This window comes from Ambystoma mexicanum, chromosome 9, assembly GCF_040938575.1.
Source record: "Ambystoma mexicanum isolate Mex_15411 chromosome 9, UKY_AmexF1_1, whole genome shotgun sequence".
Taxonomy (NCBI): domain Eukaryota; kingdom Metazoa; phylum Chordata; class Amphibia; order Caudata; family Ambystomatidae; genus Ambystoma; species Ambystoma mexicanum.
This window is the reverse complement of record NC_090931.1, coordinates 69,706,240-69,724,690: the sequence shown is the minus strand read 5'-3', so window position 1 is coordinate 69,724,690 and position 18,451 is coordinate 69,706,240. Positions and strand designations below refer to the sequence as shown.

At 47.7% G+C, this 18,451-nt stretch overlaps 1 protein-coding gene across 1 annotated transcript in view; it reads left to right on the top strand.

Moving 5' to 3' along the window:
* The first annotated feature begins 3,717 nt into the window (after positions 1-3,717).
* Positions 3,718-18,451, top strand: part of LOC138487255 (somatolactin-like) — a 74,294-nt gene continuing 59,560 nt past the window's right edge. The window contains exon 1 of the mRNA XM_069613885.1: positions 3,718-3,958. Coding sequence (XP_069469986.1) covers positions 3,718-3,958 — 241 coding nt within the window. The remainder of the gene's footprint in view (positions 3,959-18,451) is intronic.

Here is an 18,451-nt window from a genome sequence, read left to right as displayed (position 1 = left end):
CTCAATCTCTATCTCAAAGGTCTCTCTAAAGACCGGGTCGGCCCAGAGGGAGTCATTACACCTCCATTTGGTGTTGCGCGGCGACAGCTCACCCCAGGATATGTCAACTGTGACCATGTCGTGGTCTGACCAAGCGGAGGGGTATATAGTGGCAGCTTGCAGTACACATAGAAGATCGTTAGAGAGAAAGATATAATCGATGCGTGTGAGTGTGTCGTGGGGGAGGGAGTGAAAGGTAAAGCCTTTTTCCGACGGGTGTAGATGTCGCCAGCTGTCTACAAGGCCATAAAGATCAAGGGTAGACTTAATTTCAGCCTCAGTTCGAGTGTTGGGAGGGTCTAAAGCATCAGCCCTGGTCTGTCTGTCAATAGAGCTATCCATCCATATGTTAAAGTCTCCGCCCAGGACCGTGTATCCCTTAGCCATATTGAAGACTTTTTCAGAGATTCTATGGAGAAAGCGATTTTGCCCTTGATTGGGTGCATAGAGTGTGGCCAGAGTAATCGTCGTGCCCCCTATATTGCCCACAACCGTGATCGCCCTCCCCTCATTGTCCGTCCATATGTCAAGGGTTGTCATTCGGAGGCATTTACGAACCAGAATTCCCACCCCTGCCTTTTTGAGTATACCCGAGCTCCAGTAGGTGAGCCCAATATCACGTGATGGGATGGCTTTCTCCTCTCCCTTCCGATATCTCGTTTCTTGAAGGAACAAGATGTCTACATTCGACCTTCTAAATTCCCTGGCCACCATCGACCGTTTTGTGGGAGAGTTCAAGCCTTTGACGTTGAGTGTGCAAATGCGTAATGTGTCCCTACGGGGTGTGAGTGCCATCTTGAGTGTAATTGTTGATCGTGGGCGGCCATTCCCTCTGTGCCATGGCACATTTCCTGTCGGCCATCGCTATGCATGGGTCGTCGTGAAGGGATTGGTTCCCAGAGAATCCCATGGAGACCGACGACCAACTCGTCTGGAGCATATCGTGGGCCTCGGTGTGCGCAAGGTGTGTCTGCGTGTACGTCGTGTCAAAATCAGTGTAAGAAGTGTGTTCCCCAACCACCCCCTCCCCCACCCCCCTCCCCGTCCCCAACACATTCGGCGCCCGATTCGCCCAGGTTGACATCACCCAGCCGAACTCGGACCACCCGTGAAGACCGCAAAACAGGCGGTCCTATCATAATAGGATAATATATATCAGTGAGCCCCCAACTTTTGTGTGCACTTTAACGATAACAATAATTCAGTAACAGAGACATTTACCCTCCCCCAGGAGCTAGCGGAGCAGAGATATTGTGCCTTATCACATTTCTAACATCTGCGAGACATCGAGCTAACAATACCTCACACTTGGAGGAGGCGACCTTTCACAGTCAGTCACATATAGGGAGGTCGACTCGCACATGAGAGTTCGTAACCTCCGTGGTGGAGTAATTTTCCCAGTTTACCTCTAACCAAATAGTATGTCAAAGTACCTCAGGCACCCTGTCAATGTTCCATATCTTGGGAGGTGTTCATTTTTCTGTATTTTCTAGAGCCTGGAATCCTTTTTCGCCGCGAAGCCTTGACTTTCCATTCACCACCAGATGATCCTTGATCCTCATGAGAGGGAGCACCCTCCGGCGCACCCAGCAGATCCGACGTACAGTCAGCAATGTCCTTCTCCGAGACAAGTCTCTTTGTCGAGCCTTCCCATTCGAAAGTGAGGGAAAATGGATACCCCCAGCGATACCTGACGCCCTTGTCTTTCAACATTTTCGTGATCGGAGAGCACTTTTTCCTCATCGCCAACGTGAGGGATGACAAATCCTGAAAAAGTGAAATGACGGAGTTCTCCAAGGACAGCTGTGGGGCGCTTCTGGCCTTGTCCAAGATTCGCGCTCTGTCCGCATAGTTATGGAATCGGGCCAGGACCGATCTCGGGGCCCCCGGTCTACCTCCGGCCCTATGGATGCGGTCAATTTTAGGCGCGTCAATTGAGTCATCGTTGTATAGGAGCTTCAGGATGGCATGTAACGATTGCTTCAGGTCCAGTTCGGTTTCGCCCTCTTTCTCAGGAAGACCAAATATTCGGATATTGTTCCGGCGCTCCCTGTTCTCGAGGTCATCGACCTTAAGGCGCAGTTCATTCTCTCTGTCCGATATATCTGCGATTCGGTGATCCATCTGTGCTTCCAGCACATTCAGAGATGTTTGGTTGTGCTCAACCTGTTCGAGCCTATCGTCCATTTTGTCGATCCTCTGCGTGATCTTGTCTATCCTATTGCCAATATCTGCTCGCATGCCCCTCATTTCGGCGAGCAAATCAGCAACATCCGCCTTGGTCGCGGCGGCCTCGGATCCTGCAGTCGACATTATAGAAATCAAGGAGGGCCCTGGGGATCTGGCAATTGGTGAAAACGTATATTTCGCTAGCCTGGTTTTAGGGTCCATAAAGGGAGGCCTCCAACAGCATTCGGGTCGTGAAGCGACGTTAGCACCCGCCAACGCGGGGGACGTGAAGGACCAAGCCACCAGGGCCTCCTGAGCTTTGCAGGGGGGGTGAGGGGTCCGCCTACCGTGTCGCGGTGGGGGTATCAACCGCCCTTGGCAGAGGTGCGCAGCCGGTTCCACGCGGAGGACCGAGAAGTGCGCCGGATCAAACTCAGAGGGCGGCACTTCCCGCGTATACGCAGGCCCGGGTTGGGAGTTCCGCGGAACTCACGCCGCGCCGAAGGCCTCAAAGCGCCGGCGTTAATTTCACCACGATGCCGCTTCCGATTTTCTCCGGGTTTTCTCTCAGGTGGGGGGGACACCTTCCCACGTCTCTTGGTCAAAAATCAGCTCTGGGGGGGGTCTCGAAGTGGGGGCTCACTGCCACTTTCCGGACCCTGTGTAGAGCGCTCACACGGAGAGGCGACTCATCCGCGCGCCCCCTGGTGGCCGACGGCATGCACTTTTTAAATGGCCGCATGGTGGGTGATATTTCACCATGTATGACCTGGGCAAGAGATGGGAAAAAAGGCTGCCCTTAATTACATCCTAGTCTCAGGAGCTTTCCTTCCTGCAGTCCATTCCTTAAAATAATCGCTACAAACCATAGTGATCACGATCTCTTGGAAATGTCTTGGGAAGCAGAACCCCCAGGACCTGTCCACAAATGGGCACAACTTGTAGAGGACTGTAATGGAGGAAGGAGATTATGTATGCCAAAAACAGCAATCAGGAAGCTTATGAGAAATTATCTCATGACCATCAGGAAGACAACTCATTGGAAGCAGTTTCTAAGGTGGACTGTACCCCTCTTTTGGGGTGTTTTTTCACCAAAAATAAAGGAAGAACCAAAAATCAGTTAACAACATTACATTCTTTCGACACATTGGTGGTGGAAAAAAGAAAAATAATGAGGTGAAACACTGAGCTGGCCAAACAAAGGCCTTAGAGGACATCCTCAAAGCAAAAACAGCTACCCTGGAGTATAAAAACTGGTTATGTGCCCACAGACAAAAACTCTATTAACAGGACTTAGAGACTATGTTAAAAACAGTTTGCGTCAGATGAGCGAGAGTCTTCTGGTCCTTTATAAACATTTGTTCAGAGCATGTAAATCCCAATAATGTCCCAGAAGAAGCCTGGATCTCTCACTTTAGTAAATTATATGAAGGGAAGAGGAATCCAACTATTACAGAGACTTATGAGAAAGCATCTTATTGGGACGTTCCACATGACCTGGACCACATTATGACGAAACTGCAGAAACTGTCAGGCTCCCGTGCTCCTAGGCCAGACGGCCTCACCAATGCAATGTTAAAGGAACATCCGGAGGAATGGGCCTGGTTCCTCAAACTTCTCTTTGAATTAATAACCAACACCCATACCATCCTAGATTCCTGGAGGCAAGCAATAGTGGTTCCAATCTTCAAGAGGGGCGACAGAGAAGACCCTAACAACTATCGCCCAATTGCCCTTCTTGATGTAATCAGTAAGATGTTCGTCTCTCTCTCTCCTCTTGACCCGACTAACAGAATGGTTGGAGAGGGTGTCCCCCTGCCACGTGAACTTTTTTATTTCTTTTTGGCATAGATTGGCTTAACACTCGACACAGTGAGAAGTTATCCTCCTTTCTTTGGTGGGATCCAAATTAGCAGACTCCTCTACGTGGACAACCTCGTCTTAATAGATAAAACACTGGTGGGTCTTCAGCGGCAGCTAGACGAACTAAGGAAATACGTAGAGGAAAATGATCTCCAGATTAACATTGAGAAAACAAAGATCTTGGTGTTAGTAAGAACTTGGAGAAAAAAAATCCAAACATAACATCTTCGCACCTCGACCAAACAAAGATTGAACAGGTGTTAGCATTTAAATATCTGGGAACCATGATCAACAACAGCAATGTCGAATCTCTGATGGTGGATTTCCTCTGAAGTAAGACCAAAGCTCTGGCGAGCCAAATCACCAGAGTAAATATGAAATATGGATGCTTCACATTGGTGCCGGTTTTAGACTTTTCTTAAATGAAAGTTGTTTCAACCCTCACTTAGGGTGCAGAGGCAATTTTGAAAGTCCAGCATGAGCTATGGCTGTAGCTCGGAGGTGCATTTTGGAGAGGAAGGTTTTGGGACTCCCCAGTTAACTTCCTATGTACATTCTGCGAAGATAAGTAGGTACCCTCTCTCTAATGGCAACAGTGGAATGGAAAAGACTGACATTATATGGGAAATGTCTCGAGGTCTTGAGGCCAGTACTCTTTTTCCTTATATACAACGAAATGGGGAAATGCACCAACAGTCCATTGAAGGACTGGGTGGATGCTAACAATCTCAAGTTGAAATATATTAGCTGTACTACGGACCTATTAACTAACCCATACAGAATAAAAACAAAACTGTACGAGCTTGATTGGATCATAACCCTGAAAAAAGCTTCATCATACAAATTATATCGGCAGCCGGATCATCAAGTAAGAAAGTTGGGTACCTTCCCGAAATATCTGGAGAAATTCCCAAACAATTTAGAAACCAATTCCTACAGATTGGGATGAACTTGCTTCCAACTAACAAAGTAATTGCTTTGAAGTCTCCATTCCAGGCAATAAAACAAGCCACTTTCGATTTTGCACAGAGATTAATCGAGTGGAGACCTTGAAGCATCTGCTGATGTTTTAACCCAGGGCTGACCCAGGTTAGAATTCTATATGTTGGATTGTTGATCCTGGCCTTCCCATCATTGTGTCCAGAGGAATGGTGGGGCGCCTTGACAAACGGCGATATGGTCCCTGGTCTCTCGCGTCTGGTCAGTTGTTAACGTTCTGAACAAGGTCCTTGTAACAGACAACCAGCAATGGAATCCTTCGACCTAACGACTCTTGATCTTTCTGTGACATGGTGTATGCAATTGAGACTATATTTGAACCATGTGTGATGGAATCGGTCTTGATGTGCCAAGCACATGCCTCGAAATGGCACCTACCCATTTAACTCCCTCCTGACCTGAAGGTTTGGTCTTGTTTATACGTTCTCAGCTCGGCCCATAATTTTGAAATGAGAACACCACTCCCACCAGGCCATATACAAACAGACTCGTTCTATGGGTGAAATCCTCTCTGTGTGCCTCCTTGGATGTTGGATAGGTTGGATAGTTCCCTGCTGAAGGGATTGTCACGAGCTCTCCTGACACATAGCCAGGCCCCTTTCCACAGCCATGGCCCAATACGACGCAGCCCCTCTGTGTCAATGAGCCTTGGAACGTTCACTGAATGAGGCGTGTGTGCTCTGTCTGCTTTTTTCTATCTCTGTAGAAGCAAGAAACGTTCTCTTAGCATTTGCCTTAAGAGAGAAACACGATGCTCTGCGTGGGTGACGCTTTTCTGTCTCCGCAGCCATGACAGCCGTGGCGTCTCTTTCTGAAACGCGTTTTGCTGCTGCTCTGTCAAAATAAGTTTCCAGAAGTATATATGGTCTAGAGTTGTGGAGAGTGTTGTTCTTTCCTTATTAACTTGTTTGGAAAATTGTAGCCATCAAAAGTGAATAGTAGGGCAAGGGAGAGTGAGGAGGGAATAGAAATACATACTGGTATGTGAGCTTCAAGAAACCGACTAAAGTATAAGAAGTGAAATTTATTTGAGTTGCATGCTGGTACATGTAGTCAACCAACTTAGCCACAGTCTAGAAAGGCTCAAAAAGAAAATAATCACTGGAAACACGGTCTGACAGGCTTGTAAGTCTTAGAAGAAAGAATCGCTGGTATTGCATGTTGGAAAATGTGGTCCAAAGAAAAAGTAACAATTTTGGAAAAATTGAATACTAAAGACTCACTTTAGTTGTAAGCACTGAGAAGTATTGCAGGAGTAAAGAAACGCTTCAATCCTACGTTGAACAAATGTACGTTCAGATTTCTTAACAGGCCACTGAGTTCTGGTAGAGGGAAACAGACATCGGGGCACTCTTTGAGAAAGACTGCCCAAGGTGCCAGACCCTACCTGGGAAGCTAGAAAACTGCCTGAGCAAAACGTGTGGGGCACACGGTGACATGCCCAGCAGAAAGGGAAGGAGAGAACACGGTCATTCCGATGATCTGCGCCGAGAAATGAGTGTAAAGAGAAAAATAATCAGATAAAGGACTGGACCTCGAGGATCTGGGTTCTGTCGTTATACTGTGAGTCTGACCAGAGCCTCAGGAGGCGAGTAGCTCCCACCGGGCAACCACTGCCATCGCACCTGCTTCCAGCCACGTGCCTCTTCTTGCTCAGGTCACCCAACCTGCAAAACTGTGCTGACATTGCTCCAATGTCTCTATCACCTTTTCGGTTTCTCCCATCTTAGACCCAATCACTCGAGGAGATCCGGCTCCCCTCTGTGAGGGGGGGCAGCTGAAATCTGCGGGTGCTGATTGGGGTTGGAGCACCAAGCGGAACCACTTGACTGTAGCGCCATCATCTTTTCAGGTCAACATACAACATATCTGCTATTCTTCTGCCATAACTTACATGGGTGTGGTTGTGGAATGTCCATGAGTAGGCGAAGGAGGGTCCATAAGTGCACGCTTGTGCATCCTCTATACATGTAGTGCTTTATAAAACATGAAATGAAAAAACTAAATAAGCGATACTCTAGGATTTCCACAAAATGCTATCCCCCACCAATCTTAGTCATTTCCGCCACCACCGTAGGTCACACTAGCAGTCCATGCCTTCCACATGGACGAGTATATGCCTTTCCCTGTAGATTCTATAGGATGTTGCCAATGCAGAACACATTAGTTTGGGACAAAGTATAACCAACTTATTGTCCTGTGGTTTGAGGGAGGGCCTGGGAAGATTAGAACTTTTCCGGGAATGTGCCAGAATAGGTTCAGATGTAGCCATTGGGCCCTTTGAGGCAGGGGCTGTTGATTCCAACCTGGAAAGGTCCAGCATCCGTATCTGGACCACACATGCGTCGGAAGTCCAATGTGACAAGTTATACCTTTATCCTACATCCTGTGAACCTGCACTGGAAAAAGGTGACATTTTCTCTTGTTTATCTAGTTTAAGCATAATCACTTCTGCTCATACTAAACATGTAAAGAAAGAAAGTACGTCAGACTCCTCAAGCCAAAATGAAAAGCAAAACATTGTGGGTTGGAGGGGGGCTGATTCATGGAATTATTTGCGCCGAAAAAAGGGGATTTGAGCGCCATTCTGCCCGCAAATCCGTGTTTAACAAATTGGGATTTGCGGGCAGAATGGCGCACAAACCCCAGTGTTTCGGAGCAAATAATTCCATGAATCAGCCCCTGGGTGTCTTGGCTAAAGCATCCTGCATTTTACCAGCATAGAAAAATCAGTGTTGGCTCCTGTTTGGACAATCCACATATGATTGCACTGGTTCCATGATCAGGAATCAGCGACACAGTGGCTGCACTCCCCATGCTCTCCTTAGTGACAGACAGTCTCATGGTCATGTATTTTCTCTTTGCTTTTCATTGTGTTGTTTGGTTTTCGGCAATAGATCTGAAACATTAGGCCATCAGTATCTTCTAAATGATAGAAATCCTGTACTTGATTCAATTAAGTACCCGTCCCAGGGCTGGGGTGCTCCCCCGGCTAAGCCCTCCACTTATAAATAGTCCCAACTCATACTCTGGACTACTCACCCAACCAGTATACACACGTCCCCACTGTCACCCACACCAAACCCTCATTTTCTGATAGTCTGGTAGTGTCCCACTTTTACAGCAGACTCCTACTAGTTACCAGTGGCAGGGTCACAGTAAAACCTGGTTCACCTGTTTTTCTAGTCCTATTGGCTTTCGAATAATTTAGCCGAGGGCATGATCTTTTGGCACCCGACCACCCCAAGCTACCATTCCAGAGGTCATGAGTTTCCCACATTCCAAAGCATCCTCCTACCTGATGTGCAGGGCTGTTACGTGGGAAGTTCATGGAAATCCATGTCACCTCCAGGACTCCTCCCGTAGTCATTAATGTGCGCAGCTTCCTCCATGGAGCTCCAAAATCCCCTCCCACATCTCCGCGAGCAGATCCCAGTGGTCCTCATTTCCAACGGTGCCAGCTGGGTCTTCGTTGCAAGCCAACCTTCGAGTCCCAGATCTGCCCTCTTCCCCCAATGAAGCAGGGTCAGCTTCTTCACCAATGAAACAAGGTCAGACAAGGCCAGCTTCTTCACCAACGAAGCAAGGCCAGCTTCTTCACCAATGAAGCAAGATCAGCTTCTTCACCAATGAAGCAAGAGCAGCTTTGTCACCGATGAAGCAAGAGCAGCCTCTTCACCAATGAAGCAAGAGCAGCTTCTTCACCAATGAAGCAAGGCCAGCTACTTCACCAATGAAGCAAGGCCAGCTTCTTCACCAATGAAACAAGGCCAGCTTCTTCACCAATGAAGCAAGGCCAGCTTCTTCACCAACGAAGCAAGGCCAGCTTCTTCACCAATGAAGCAAGATCAGCTTCTTCACCAATGAAGCAAGAGCAGCTTTGTCACCGATGAAGCAAGAGCAGCCTCTTCACCAATGAAGCAAGAGCAGCTTCTTCACCAATGAAGCAAGGCCAGCTACTTCACCAATGAAGCAAGGCCAGCTTCTTCACCAATGAAACAAGGCCAGCTTCATTACCAATGAAGCAAGGCCAGCTTCTTCACCAATGAAGCAAGGCCAGCTTCTTCACCAATGAAGCAAGGCCAGCTTCTTCACCAATGAAGCAAGGCCAGCTTATTCACCAACTTCTTCACCAATGAAGCAAGGTCAGCTTCTACACCAACTTCTTCACCAATGAAGCAAGGCCAGCTTCTTCACCAATGAAGCAGGATCAGCTTCTTCACCAATGAAGCAAGAGCAGCTTCGTCACCAATGAAGCAAGAGCAGCTTCTTCACCAATGAAGCAAAAGCAGCTTCTTCACCAATGAAGCAAGGCCAGCTACTTCACCAATGAAGCAAGGCCAGCTTCTTCACCAATGAAGCAAGGCCAGCTTTTTCACCAATGAAGCAAGGCCAGCTTCTTCACCAACTTCTTCACCAATGAAGCAAGGTCAGCTTCTACACCAACTTCTTCACCAATGAAGCAAGGTCAGCTTCCACACTAACTTCTTCACCAACGAAGCAAGGCCAGATTCTTTCTCAATGAAGCAAGGCCAGATTCTTCACCAATGAAGCAAGGCCAGCTTCTTCACCAATGAAGCAAGGCCAGATTCTTCACCAATGAAGCAAGGTCAGCTTCTTCACCAGATTCTTCACCAATGAAGCAAGGTCAGCTTCTTCACCAGCTTCTTCACCAATGAAGCAAGGCCAGTTTCTTCACCAACTTCTTCACCAATGAAGCAAGGTCAGTTTTGCAAGGCCAGATTCTTCACCAATGAAGCAGGCCAGCTTATTCACCATTGGGACTGGTCACATGATCCACCTTCAGGAAGCCTTCCTGGGCCTGCACTAATCTGGCAGGTCATTCAACAGAACCAAAGTCATTCCGTGTTCAAGCGTGTGTCCCTAAATCATGTGGGTTCCCTCACAGTTCCCATCTCTCAGAGCATTCATTCTTTCACAGTCCAGAAATATGTGAACAAGGAAGTGCCCCTTTATTTCTTCTGACGCTTCCAATAGCAGCCATCATGGGGAAGACATAGCTTCTTCTTTTTCTCTGGTGGGGAAATGGAGGCAGAAGCTTCCTAACACATGTCTGCATGTGTGTGCTTTTTTTAGGGATGTTTGATGACATGGTTGGCCATTTATCCTCTGAAAGTGTGACAACTAGGCCCGAAGGCACGCAGGATGACACAAGGCTGACCTACACTTTAAAAGTAACTCTGACGGCGTTTCATAAGAGTCTTGTAGATGTGGTCAAGTCTGCATTCAATACACGCCCCACCATGATAGTACCGTAGTCCCATAAGAGGTCAGTGACCCAGCTACTGAAACTCAGGAGGCTGGACCCCAGTCTTCTTCCTAGTCCAACACAGGCCCAGATCTCTGATCTTGAAGTCAATGGGGGTGTCACCACCCCAGATGACAGTTATTGCACCCTTCCTATGGCTTTTTTTAGCAATTTGTCATCATAAATTCTGCTTTCCGCACTACCCAATACTGATGTGTTCCCATAAAGGTTATCACAGAGCCTATTGTTGATTTTGCAGATGCACTCTATTTTGCATGCCATGTCACTGTCAGCGAAGTCAGTGGCAGCTGTCTCTCCCCCCTTACCTCCTAGGACGTGCATCCTTGGCATGTCATCTATGAGTGCTTTAGATTCCATTCCAAGCCACAGTTTTGAATTAATCAGAATTGGGCACATCATTCTCCTCAATTGCAGAGAAAAAACATCACATGGTATCGCTTAATGTCCACAGGACCAAAACCTCCTGGGAATGATCGGATGCATAGTCCTTGGAGAGACAGTGGTGGGTTGTGTTCATCCCAGACAAATCCTTTTTCGCAAGGGTGTCTCGTTTTGGGTACACTGCTAGAAGAACAGTCAAAACATTGTCGAGAACATACAATCTCCTGGGAAAGAGGATTATTTCCATCATATTAATTCTTGCCCAGAGGTGCAACTTGAGAGCTGGACATCTCTCCACACCATCAGCCAAGCTTTGCTGTACAACTTCTGCAGTTCCTGCAAAGTCCCTTCCACATGTATTTTGAAGTCAACCCCTAGGTTTCTCATAAATCCATCAGCAACCATGAAGGACCTTTTGTCGGATCACACTGCCATTCTTGTTTTGATATTTGCTGGACTTTCGAGTTTACCCTGGATCCATAGAGCAAGCCAGGTGTATCTATCATCATCATAACCACTGTGTACCAACGTGTCTGGACCAGTGACCATGGCATCAGTATGGGCAAGCGTCTTGATTACTTCACATCTCTTTAGGTGCACGGTGGACGCCCGGGAAGTCCTCAGTCCAATCAGGAATGGTTCCATCACCTCATCAAACAGCAACTGGGCGAGGTGGTGCTTGTTCATCCTCTTAACCTTAACCCCTTAAGTTCCAAGGACAAGTATGCTCCTTAGATTCAGATGCCCTTACATTGGTGGTCTCACATGTGGCCCTGATCCCTGTCATAGGACTGGCCCAAAGTTCTTGTGTTTCAGTAAAGCGTCCAAGAAATGACAGTGGATGTTTTTCAAGGCCTTGTCGTGTAAATTGATAGGGCAAAATATGCTGGGCTTCTTCTCCCAGCATGCTGAAGGACATTGTCAAGGAACCTTCGTGTGTTAGCGTTCCTTTGCTTAAGAAAGACAGTCTGTTCTTTCCCCACTACACCTATAATCCCTCTACCCAACATTATCATTTAATGTCGTGTGATGATGTTGGCATTCACATTAATCAGGGGGATGAGTTGATAGCTTCCACACTGCCTAGCTCCCTCCCTGGATTGTAGATCACCAAGAGTTAAACTTCCAATGTTGTGACAAATCAACTTTCGGGGCACCTGTGGTACAGGGATGAATATCAGTTTCTAAACCATCCATCAACCCCACACCTCTAGGACACCAGAAGGGATCTGAACAGATTGTAAACACAAGCAAATTATAAACCTCCTCGTCCAGTTTTGTTAATGTGGACAGAACTGCAGTCTTACCTCTGAAAGGTCGAGGATTGTTGGTTAGTTGCGACACAGCGAAAATACAATTATTACCCAATGATAAAAGGGACAGTCCAGTCGAGTTTGTATACAAATATATACTTTATTATTACTACAACAGGCAGTTCTATCACACTACAAATACAACCACCCTGTAAAGGAACACAGAGGACAGACAGTTTCACGAAGGGAAGGGATGCACCCTGGATACTGACAGGAGGTTTTGGTAAAGTAATCAGTCTTACTGTTCAAGGTTATTCGGTTCCAGCACCAAGGGTGCGAAGGGTCTTAACTGTCTTTAGGGGCCTTCTGAGAAGGACCAGGGGGGCAGAACCAAAATGTACCTGGTGCTGAAGAATTTCTTGGTGCTCAACAGCGTCAAAGCACTTCCAGGGCGATTTGCAGCCCTTGAGACGGAGTTAGTGGCAGGAGACAGCTGAGGGTACAAGGCGGCAGGCAGTTCGGCAAGCAAGGCTGGACAGATGTCTACAGGCTGTCTGGCGCAGCAGCTCGGGGTGAAGAATCGTTGTCTCTATGCTGGTTGGCAGATCTGGAATGCTGGTCGAGGCAGCTTAGACGGCTCTTACGACTGTGGTGTTACAACAGTTAGCAGTGCAGCAGTAGGCGGTTTGAGGGCTCGACTGTCTCGACAATATCCTCAAAAGATGGACGCTGGATGATGCTTGTGTGGCACTCCTCCTATCTTCTTCCAGGGAATGTGTCCTTTTAAGGCGGACAGCCCAGAGCTCAGGAGAGGGATTGCAGGCAATGGCCTTGTCCTTTGTTCAAAGACTCTCTGGCACTTTCCAACTAGGAAGCATTCTGGCAGAGCCTAGCAGGGCACACTGTTTGCTGGCTAGGTACCAGTTCTGAAGCTGCTGGACGGGTCCTCTGAGTCCAGTATCTCCCTCTGTTGCCTGGGAGATGTTTAGGGGAGATATCTTGCTTCCCTCTTGGAACTCCTGGCCTTCCTTCACTGACGGAAAATGTAAGGTAGGCTGTATCTTCAGCTCGGGTCCAAATGAGTCCTTCTTCTTACTGCTTTCAAAGTCGGCAGATAATCAGCTAAGTGAGGGGTCAGCCCTCTTTTAAAGCCAAATAAGCCCAGTGATTGGTGCAGGCTAAACCTACCTTAATGAACCAATCCTAGGTTCCCACCAACAATCTTCTGTTATACATGAGGTCAGGACCAGAGTGCTCTGCAACAGGACAGACAAGGGTTGACAACATATACATAAGCCCCACCCATCTTCCTGTCTGTTGTAGATCACATTGTCTCTCTGGTTAACTGAGTCCTCGGTGACACATGATTAAAGTGCAGGTTTCCTTTGATGTATGTGGCTAGAGCACACTTCTTGTCTCCCCCAAGTGACATACTTCTCCCTTCTGAAAGGGCTCTGCTCTGCAGGGACACCTACGGTAACTGCTGGACTCAAACTGGCCATTCACAGCCTTTCATACAGATAGGTGGGATCAAGCTTCAAGTTGACACATTACATACCAAAGGGGCATTAGTCCTGCCTTCCTGTTGTCTCTTCCAGCAACCAAGCCTCTCAGGTTTGCCTCAATTATCTCGTTAGTATGCACTGCCACCAGCCAGAGTAGACAAAATGAATGCAGATCCATGCAGCCTTTGATATTTAAATTAGGCTGCCCATGGCGGGAGGAAGGTGTGCCCTTCTCCTCCTTGAGATGCTTTGATGTACCCGGAGATGTCACATTCCAGCTGAATATGACAGGGGAAGATAGAGCCTGTAGGCTGTGGCTTCCCAGAGTACAAGTGATTATGAGCTTTGTGCGGGAAGCAGATGAAACTTGCACGGAATGGCCTCACGCGTTTCTCGGGGGCTGATCTCCCATCATTCATTTTGATTATTAAATAATCAAAAAAGCCCAGCAGTGCACACTCTCCCCATGCATATCGTCAAATTCCTCAACTGCCCCCAGCCTCAACCTTTCAACCACCACCTTACTGGGGGCCTGGTTCATCATCAAAGTGAATGTCCCGGCTGAGGCCATCTGCATTTCCATGCTGGCAGCCTGGCTTGGGCTGGATGTCCATATCTAATCCCTGTAGGGGTATTGCCCACTGCAAAAGCTTACGGTTCTCCCCTTGAATGGCCATTATGTTATGTTATGTTAATTGCACGTATAACGCTCCAAAGCCCGCAGGCATCCAGGTGCAGAAAGATAAAAGTAGGATGGATGCAGAGCTGGAGTTATTCTATTTGAACAGAATTGTCTTAACCATTGCAGAGGCCGGTGGTCCATCTGGATCGTAAAGTGAGACCCAAAGATGGAGGGTTTCAGCTTCTTTATGGCCCATACGGCTGAATATCCCTCTTTTTCTACATCAGCCCAATTCCTTTCCCTTTTTGTCAACAGCCTGCTAATGTAGGCGACAAGTTGCTCTACCCCTTCATAGTTCCGCTGCGCTAACACTGCTCCAATCCCACAATCACAAGTGTCTGTCTGGATAATGAATTCCTGACCATAGTCTGCCACTTTCAGAACTGGGGCCCTGCACAATCCATCCTTTAAATCCTGAAAGGAGGTTTGACAGGAGGGGGTCATAATGACCTTATTTGCCATCTTTTTGGACTTTCCATCATTCAGGAGCATGGCAATGGTCCCATACCCTCTGATGAATGGCCGTTAGTACCCAGTCAGACCTAGAAAGGTTCTCACCTGCATCTGTGTGGTGGGGATGTGCCACTCTTTCACAGCCTGTACCTTTCCTTTGAGAGATTGTTTCTTACCTCCACCGACCAGGTGGCCCAGGTAAGTCATGGTACCGTGCACTATCTGGCACTTTGTGACCTTGATAGTCAGGCCTGCATCCTGCAGCATCTGAAGCACGTGTTTCAGGTGGGATACATGATCCTCCCAGGTGTGGCTGAACACAGCAATGTCATCTAGATAGGTGGCGCTGAAGTTTTCCAGGCCTGATTGTAGCATCAGTGAGTTTGACGGAAAGAGTAAGTGACCCTTGGTGATAGTAGAGTTCAGCTGGAAAGGTTGAATGGCCCAGCACCATGTAGCGGTGAAAGACTCCATGGTGTCCAGTCATTTGGTCGACTACAAACTGGTCGACTGCAATTTGGTCGACGTCATTTGGTCAAAAACCAAATAGTCGAATGTTTTTTTTTTTTATTTATATATGTGTTTTGTGGGTTTTCGTGTAGAAAAAAAAAAGAAAGAAAAAAGGGGGTTGGGGGGGAACCCCCCCCCCCCAAAAAAAATGGGGTAAAAATAAAAAAATAAAAATTCGACCATTTGGTTTTCGACCAAATTGATTCGACCAGTTGTCCAGTCGACCAATTGTTTTCGACCAAATGACTGGCAACCGACTCCATCCCTGTCCCATGTCTGTTGGGTACTGGTCTTCCTGATCCCAAGATAGTCGCAGCCGCTACCCGGTCAAGGGCCAAAGAGAGCGCCATATTGAACATAATCAGAGCCTTAGGGCCTGGAGTGCTCCCAGAGGGCTTGTTGGAAACACCAGCATGACTGGTAGCTCCTGGTCCAGTTCTGCAGACTGTTGAGTCACCTACTCCTGCCGGAGAGGGGCAAGTAGCCACTGAGGACCCTACTTTGGTAGCAGAGGACTCAGTGACTTCAAAGTTGCCTGGCACAGTGCAGGCACATGAGGTGGAGGTCCAGGTGAGCACAGATCTGAAGTGTCTGCCCAAGCTGGATGTGTTTGCATCGGTTCGGGCCCAGTGAAAAATGACTTCTTCAAATCCCAGAAAGAGTGTCCACTCTGGCGGGTCAGCGGAAGCAGGCTGAGGAACAGGCTATGGGCGAGGCCCCTGGACTGTTCAAATTCAAAGTGTAGTGGGAGGATGGCTCCTGTACAGTGAGCCTAAAAACTCTAAGGGCGAGTGTGAGGGCACCAGAAGGTTGGTGATTTCGCAAAGCCACTGAAAGTTCCTTTTGGATTTGGCTCACCAAATTCCTTTAGTGGGTCACTTGGGAGTGACTAAGACATCAGGCAGGTTGTCTGCACACTTTTACTGCCCGCAGTTCAGTGAAAAAGTTAAGGAATTTGTCCTGTCCTGCCTGAGTTGTCATGCTTATGGCAAGTCAGGTGGTACCACAAAGGCCCGCTTAATTCTACTATCTGTGGTTGGGTGGCCTTTCAAGAGAATAGGTATTGATATTGTGGGTCTTTGGATCCTCAAACCAGCTCAGCGAACAGACACATCTTGGTGGTGGTAGACAACCCCACAATGTACCCTGAGCGCTCCCTCTGAGGAGAATCTAAGCCAACGTGGTTGTGAAGGCTCTGATTGGTATATTCCTCCATGATGGATTCCCCAAGGAAGTAATTTCTGACAGGTGATCAAACTTCATATCCTCGTATTTGAAATCTATATGGGCAGAGTGTGGAGTCACCTACTGGTTCTCTCCATCCTTCCATCCACAAACAAATGGGCTTGTTGAGCGGTTCAACAAGAGACTGAAAGGCATGATAGGTGGCTTGGAAGAGAACCTGAGGAGAAAATGGAACATTCTCCTGCAATGCATTCTGTTTGTCTGAAGTGCCACAGAACACGCTAGGGTTTAGCCCCTTTGAGCTGTTTTTGGAAACCCTGTGCGAGGTCCCCACAGTCTAGTGTAAGAGGAATGGGAGCACAACCTCTCATGCCCTAAGCAAGATGTGGTTGAATATGTGCTTGGACTTCCATCTAGAATGACAAAGAACATGGAACAGTCGACGAAAAACCTAAAGGCCAGTCAGGAACTGATGAAGAACTGGCATGACCAGAAGGCCAAAGTGACAGTCTATTCTCCAGGCTAGTGGGTGTGGATTATGGAGCTTGTCAAACCCAGTGCCCTTCAGTACAAGTGGACTGGGACTTACTGTGTGCTGGAAAAGGTCAGTGAGGTGAATTGTCTCATTGACATGAAAGGACCTAAACCGATGTACATGGTCTTTCACGTCAACTGGCTAAAACCCCATTATAGCCAGAATGACTTGGTCATGGCATTAGTGACTGACTGAGAGACTAAGGAGGAGACTGATCCCCTCCCAGACCTCCTGCACTCTGAAGCCACAGATGGGTCAGTTGAAGGTGTCAACCTTGCAACAGATTAGCCAGAACAGCAACTGCTAGATGGTCACTGTTTACTGGGACAGTTTGCTGGTATGTTTTCTCTGACTCCAGGTCGCGCAGATGAGTGCACCCATGGTGTGGACACTGGAGACAGAAAGCCGGTTGAAGAATAGGATTTTTTCGGATGTCCGATAAGGTCAGGGACAGCTTCAAGGAATATGTTTCCAAGATGTTGTCACTAGGAGTGATAGAACAATCCCACTGCCTCTGGGCTAGCCCAGTGGTACTGGTCCCTAAAAAGATCAGTGGTGTGAACACTAACGTTCACTTATGTGTGGACTACAGGAGGCTCAATTCTGTCATGAAGACAGATGCTCACCCCATTCCTTGGGCAAATGAGCTCATTGGCAACCTTGGCACTGTCAAGTACATGAGTACATTTGACCTCACTGCAGGGTACTAGCAGGTCAACTTGACAGATGCAGAGAGAGAGAGGCCAGCATTCTCGACCCCAGATGGACATTATCAGTTCACGGTGATTCTCTTCGGATTTGAAGAATGCCCCTGCCACCCAGTTCTAAAAGTGCCAGAGTATGGTCAGGAGTTAATTATTCAGACAGGCACCTGTGTTTTGGGATTGAAGCAATGTTAGCATGGCTGAACTCTCAAGGAGTAGAGAAACCTGTTGCATACCTTACCAGTCGATTAACAAAGAGGTTTACGCTGTTGTGTGGGCTGTGAAGAAGCTGAAACCCTTCATCTTTTGGTTGCACTTTACCATCCAGACAGACCACCAGCCTCATCGATTGTTGATTGTCATGAAAGGGGAGAGCCCTAAGCTTTTGCGTTGGGCCATATCCCTACAGGGATTAGATATGAACATCCAACACACACCAGACTTCCAGCATGGAAATGAAGATGGCCTCAGTAAATACTTTCGCCTTGATGATGAACCAGACCATCAGTAGGGTGATGGTTCACATGTTGAGACTGGGGGGCATGTGAGGAATTCGAACATCTGCACTGTGGGTTTGCACTCGCCTGGACATTTTGGTTGATCAACCTCTGGAAAATGTGTGGGGTTAATCTGCACACATTTTCCTATGCTCCCAGCACGATATATGCATAGACTCGTTTACTCTGTGTAGACACACCCTATAGGCACTATTTCCCCTCTCCTTTCCGATCTGACAGTTGGAGCACACAATGCATTGCCAGAAGGGGGAGAGCCAAACCTCCCTCCTGCCATGGCCAGCCTAAGTAACTAACAAAGGCTCCATTAATATGCCCTGTCCTTTTGTTGAGCACTGTAGCTGCTGCAGCATTCACATACTAATCAG